At 41.9% G+C, this 6,456-nt stretch overlaps 1 protein-coding gene across 3 annotated transcripts in view; it reads left to right on the top strand.

The window, feature by feature from the left end:
- The window catches only part of CYCS (cytochrome c, somatic), a 34,716-nt gene extending 29,261 nt beyond the window's left edge, over window positions 1-5,455 (top strand). The window contains exons 2-4 of one of the 3 annotated variants that reach the window (XM_020780877.3): window positions 2,120-2,153; window positions 3,730-3,906; window positions 5,044-5,455. In XM_020780877.3, coding sequence (XP_020636536.1) covers window positions 3,738-3,906; window positions 5,044-5,192 — 318 coding nt within the window. In that variant the 5' untranslated portion in view covers window positions 2,120-2,153; window positions 3,730-3,737 and the 3' untranslated portion in view covers window positions 5,193-5,455. The other 2 variants (XM_020780891.3, XM_020780900.3) reach the window with 2 other exon arrangements.
- Window positions 5,456-6,456: the final 1,001 nt, after the last annotated feature.

Genomic DNA, 6,456 nt, shown 5'->3' with positions numbered 1-6,456 from the left:
AAAGGCTTCAGGGAATAACAGTCCAAGAACACCTGGGTTACCCAAGGTTGGGAACCACTGATGTGTATGTACAAATTCCCCTGCAAAGGGGGAGGGACCCTTTTAGATTGTGAAATGACAAGATTGTGAAACAGTCTACTTGATATGCACTAGGGCTGAAACCTACCAAGCAGGATAGAGACAATATGACTTTATGAGTTCCATAACAGGGAGGTTCCAGCACACATGGCTTTTCCTGTAGAGAGGTATGTAAGCAGTCCAGTCTGTTCATTCCAGGTAAAAGAGCATTGACTAAAATACATTTTGTGGTGAGAATGTATAAGATTCTTCAGCTGATTCATGCCCATGAACTTTAAACTAAAATTCGGATCCGTTTAATTCGGCTTTACCACTCCCTTTAAAAATCATAACCTTAATAGTTGTTGTGCGTTTTCTGGGCTGTTTGGCCATGTTCTAGAGTTTTTTCTTCCTAATGTTTTGCCAGTCTCTGTGGCCAGCATTTCCAGAGGACAGGAGTTAGAATTCTGTTTGTGTTCTGGTGTAGTGTGTGAGATTGTCCATAATTACACTAGAACAGACAGACAGAATTTTAGCTCCTGTTCTCTGAAGATGCCGGCCACAGAAACTGGCAAAATGTTAGGAAGAAAAACCTCCAGAACACAGCCAAACAGCCCAAAAAACCCACAACCACCACTGAAAAGCCTTTGAGAACACATAACCTTAATACTCTGTCTAAATCTTTGTATTAATTTCTAAGAGTCTAACTGCTCTATCCTATACGCAGGAAGTCATCATGTTTTACAGCTTGTATAACCATATGCTATTTGTGTGAATACTGATGAAGTCTCCCTGAAGAATGTGAGGACTATGAACCCATTTGGGTGTCTTCTGGGCAACGACAGTTCCGTCAGTTGATCTTCCTGCTCCAAAAGCACTACTAGATTGCTTCTGACACAAATGGAGACTTCTGCAAATGTTTTGATATTTATATGATGATTCTGACAGCAGGGACATTTCAGTACCATCCTGACACAACCCAATATTTTCATACATGGAACTGGTTTACAAAGGTTTACCTATTTAATCCTGAGCTTCATTTCACCGAATTAAGTGGGACTTGTATTCGCGCCGCGAAGGCTTCCATAGCCGGGATCTAATGGTTGTTGTGCGTTTTTCGGGCTCTTTGGCCGTGTTCTGAAGGTTGTTCTTCCTAATGTTTCACCAGTCTCTGTGGCCAGCAGAGACTGTGCTGTCCTCTGAAGATGCCGGCCACAGAGACTGGCGAAACGTTAAGAACAACCTTCAGAACACGGCCAAAGAGCCCAAAAAACGCACAACAATCACTAAGTGGGACTTGCTTCTAACTAGACACGTATATGGACTTTCACTGTAAGAACATTTTTCCTTATCCTTGAATCTATAGCCTGAATAGGAAACCTGCAAAATGCATTAAGCAAGACGTATGTCTGATTTCCAAAGGTGTTCCTTTCCCAATTTTTTATCCAAAGGACCAGAGGAAACTGTCCTTAAATAACCCTCAGAACCTACAATTTTATTAACTAATTCTTCTTACGTAAATTAGGTAACTAAGAGACTCCGACTTTTATCGCTTGGTGATTGCATCATTGCCTGCTCTCTCAATTGTATCACCTACTTTCAACAAGAGAATGAGCTACACACCGGGTAAAATCCCCGATTTCCTTTTTTTTCCTGGAGGAGTTAAAAAACGTACTACCACGTGATCCTTCTGAAAGGACAGCACGCACACCCCTGCGCTCTTGACCTTGCTGCTCCATATGTTCTAGGCATGCGCGGAAACCTCTTACGTACCTTCTATTCGCCGTCGCTGTGCGTCATCCGTCATTTCGCAAAGCCTGAGCCGGCCCAACAGAGGTCCCCTTGTCCTCAATCTACCCTGCTGAGCTACGTAGTCCTGATGGACATCCGGCTGGCCCAATCGTGACTCCCCATCGTGACGCCCGATTGGGCTATCGGCAGAGTAGGCGAGGAAGGGGGCCTGGATTCAAGCTTGGTTGTTGAAACACCGGTTACATATCTCTCTGTACGCTGTGCCCTTGAGCTGAGTCGGTGGAATTCTGTGAGGTATTGCGAGGGTATCGCGGAGCCTTTGGGGACCTCCTTGCTTTGGCCTGGTAATGAAACGCTCGTGTGGGTGGGTGGGCGACCTTCTGAGACTGGGGCGAGAGACGAGACGGGGCCCACGCGCTCAGTGCACGGGGCGCGAAAAGAGAGGCGGAGGCGGCGGCTACAACGGAGCCCGCCAAAGCTTGCGGGACAGGCTGCCCTTCGCCTGAGGCGGGAAGCAGGTTGACGGCAGGGTCAAGGCGAAGGAAGGCCGGCCGGCCCTGAAGGCCCTTTAAGGTCAGGCAGGTGACAAGGCAAAGGAGACGCGGCCGGAGGCCTCCACGTGGACTGTGGCGGTTAAAGGGAAGCGGGTCAATTTCTTTCCCTCATGCTTCCCTCCTTGCAGGCTGCGTCCCATTCCCTATTCTGTCTCCTCAGAACCTGCAGCGTTTTGTTTTGTTTTTTAAATTCGTGGCCGCTTAAGGGCCGGCATCTCCTGCCAGCCCAGCGGAGGCGATTGGATACAGCGGAGAGCAGCCGCCTTAAGAGGCGTAAATGGGACTAGAGGTTGGGGCTCGGGTGGGTGCTAGGCCCAGGTTTCCTCCGACCTTGTTTTATCCTAATGCCACGTGTCTTATGCGCGTCGCCCTTCTCTGGTCCTTTCGGGTTGGGCCTTTGCCTTTCAGGCCACTGGGAGCCCTTCCTGCGTTTGCCGCCCCATCACTACCTCCATCCTTTATTAATGGAGGAAACCCATCTCTTTTATGCAGTCTTATGGCTCCTCATTTTTTACGTCTAGGACCAGGAAAAATAATTATATAGGAATAAAATAAACTAGCAGCGGAGGAGTCTGGACTGAGATGCCTGTGCAATGGAGATGGCAGCATGCTATCCACACCCTATTGCTAGTTAGAGGTCATCTTTGGTCTTCTTGCCCTATCCTTATGGACAGTCTCAAAAACTGGTCAAGATGGTGTTTGCCATTTAAACTTTAATATGATTTTTTAAAAGCTGATATAGCTGTTCCTAATTTAGCATATTTGTGTTTATTTGAATAGATGGTGTGTTCTAGATGGGATAGTAGACTGAGAAGAGGTCCTCACTATGATGTTTGTACACATCTTGCCTCTTATCCAAGTTACTGTACATGTGCTTAAAATGTGTACTCAGTATTTTAAAGCTATCAAAATATATATACTTACGGTCTTAACAGATGATAGTTAGCAACTATTCCCAGTAATTGTATCAGTTTGAGTGTTATGGCATTGAAGTGTTACCATACCTTTAAAAAATGGGGCATGTGTCTGGGTATATAATTGCAAACCAATTTGAATTGATTGACTGATGTATATATAAGAAAGCAAGAGGGACTTACACTGAAAGTTATTTGACTTCAGAGCAAATATTACCACATATTTTTTTGCAATTCCAGAGACATGTTGTTTACTTCATCAGTGTATCCCTATTAGAAATAGCTGATGCTGTGATAATAGTGGTTATCTGTTAAAGTAGATTGTACGTGATTATATTTTTATTTTTCAAGAAGTCTTTCAGAACTATGTATAATTTTATTCTTGTCCCTTTTGTTCTCACTTGAACCTTTTTGACCTTGGGCCACTTAGAACTGTGCTTTCCCCCCTTCAGCACTGACAATGGGAGACGTTGAGAAGGGCAAGAAGATCTTTGTTCAGAAGTGTTCACAATGCCACACAGTTGAAAAGGGAGGCAAACATAAGACCGGTCCCAATCTGCATGGTTTGTTTGGCCGAAAGACTGGACAAGCAGAAGGTTTCAATTACACAGAAGCCAACAAAAGCAAAGGTAAAATGGCAGTGCCATGCTAATGTTAATTGAGTTACATTTCTGTAATAAACTGTTTAGATTTAATAATGATGGAGGAGGATTGTACAGTACCAAAGTCCCTTGATGGGAGCTAAAATATCGAGCAGAATAGATCCCTACTCTGGTGGCCAGGAAATTCTGCTACATGTTGGACACCATCCAATACTTGCATATTTTTTTAAATTCAGCCAACACAAGTTCAGGCCCTGTTTCCTGTATTTAACTGGTAAATAATTTCTCTTCTCCCTGGGAGAAGCTTTGAGTTTCTGTTTCTTCATAATGCAGCCCATGCAAAAAATATTGTCTTACTGGTATCCCCAGCCATTACGTACTGGTACAGGCTAGATTAGAAGTAGGTAAATACTGGTGGTTGCATGTAATTTACAAATCCTGATTGTCCTGTTGAGATCTAGAATGGGTTTTATAAAATAAAAGCAAATTGTCAGGGATTTAACAGAATGCCTGTTTAGCCAAAGGCTTGGTTTATTAAAAGCATTTTACCCCATTCTTAAAATCTAACAACTTCCAGACCAATTTAAGAAAACCAAAATAGTTTGCCTTCAGTGTTAAAATCCAAAATGTAAAATAAAACCGGGGGGGGGGGGGGAGAGCAACAGGAAGGGAGGAGGAAAAAAGCAAACTCTTGTCACCAGTTCTTAACATTATGGTTATACTGAACTATTCTGCATTGCACAAATTTTGTCTGTCTGTGGACCTGCCTAAGGTTGCATGGCTTGTTACAAATAATAGCTATCAGGGCAGAAAAGACAGCTGGATCAAAGAAGCAGTTTTCTTAACAATGGAAAGTTTAGAGTCATGCCTTCAAGTTTTACTAGGAATAATCTATCCACATCTGTTTTAAAAGTGGCATGTCTCCAGTTGGTTTAATCAGCTAGCTGCTAGTACATTGCAACAGACTTCTAAAGATGGCTGCTAGTATTTCATAATAGACTAAAAGTTGTCCTGACTGCCTGATTTGCTTGTCAAAATCTGCTGTCATATGCCATTTGTTATCTGTTCCTTGGGTCTAAAATATGGAATTATAGAAGTAGAGAGGTATAAAGTTTTTCATATAAGAAATGTCATTAGCTTTCTAATTGTCATCTTATTTCTTAGGCATTATCTGGAGTGAAGATACATTGATGGAGTACTTGGAAAATCCCAAGAAGTATATTCCAGGAACTAAGATGATATTTGCTGGTATAAAGAAGAAGAATGAGAGGGCAGATTTAATAGCATACCTTAAAGAATCCACTTCTAACTAATGGCTCTCTGCTGCCTTATTTATTTTATCCAACAAAAGAAAATAACTCTCTTTGATGAGATTGGTTCTTAAACTTTCTATTTTTTACATTCACTGTATCTAACACTTCAAAAAATCTTGTCTGCCAGAGAACTTTGATCATCAGAGATTGTTAAAACACCTGTATTGTTCATGTCATAACTTATGTAATCAGGCTTGAAGGAATATAGTCAGGGTGACATCGGTGTTTCCTGATCATGTAATTAAATAAATTATCCCCAGGTATCTTTGTGGTTTTCATTTATAAGTGAGTTCAAATATATTTGGAGCAAAAACATGTTGACTTTCCTAACCTCATTTTAGGCAAGTACATTTTGCTTAGTCTTCCCTGACTCCTTTATGTTGTGCTTTCTCTGAAACAAAACAAACAACCACTTTGCACTGGGTCCCCAAAGGCTAGGGAGAAGCATGCAGTCTTTTGCAGTCATTGAAAAGTTGAGGTTGGATGGTATGGTAACTAATTTTCACACAACTCTTGGTTGAATAGTTTCGGTTTTTTGGTTGAATCTAATTATATTCTTCAACTTGTGAAAGTGTCCCTGATTTAACTGGCACCCTGGTGACCTGTTAACCAATCCAGAGAATTGCAGAGCCTCCAAAACATGATGGCAAAAATTGACAAAAAGGATGTCACAGGCTCTGTCCTGGGCCCCGTATTCAGAAGATTTGAAAATAACTTGGATGAAACAGAGTGAATGCTGATAAAACTTGCGCAAGGCACCAAATGTATAATGGTGGCTATAGAAGACAGGATCATGATTCAATATGACCATAACAGCTTGGAAAAGGGGGGCTTAATAAAGAAAATGAATTTTAAAAGGGAGAATGTAACATTTTATGTTTGGGAACCTCCCCAAAAATCAGACTTAAAGATATAGAAAAGGGAACAAGTGGCTTGGAAGTAGTATAGATAAAAGATCTTGAGGCTTGGTAGAGCACGTGCTAACGTGAGTCAACTGTGATATGGCAGTAAAAAAACCTAATGCAGTTCTAGATGCATTAACAAAATACTGGGTCCACATCAAGGGAAGTAACTGATCACATCTAATCTGTTGCACTGCATCTAGTTCCAAGCACTGCAGTTCTATGAAAATAAGCTGCAACATGTGCTGGAGAGGTGATTTAGGTTGTAAACATTCTAGAAACCATGCTTTATGAGGAATAGTTGAAGGGTATCTTTAACTTGGAGAAGAAAAGGTGAAGAGGTGATACATTCATCTTGAAAT

This window comes from Pogona vitticeps, chromosome 6 (genome assembly GCF_051106095.1).
Source record: "Pogona vitticeps strain Pit_001003342236 chromosome 6, PviZW2.1, whole genome shotgun sequence".
Lineage (NCBI taxonomy): Eukaryota > Metazoa > Chordata > Lepidosauria > Squamata > Agamidae > Pogona > Pogona vitticeps.
The sequence above is the reverse complement of the archived record's forward strand: the minus strand, read 5'-3'. Positions and strand labels throughout refer to the sequence as shown.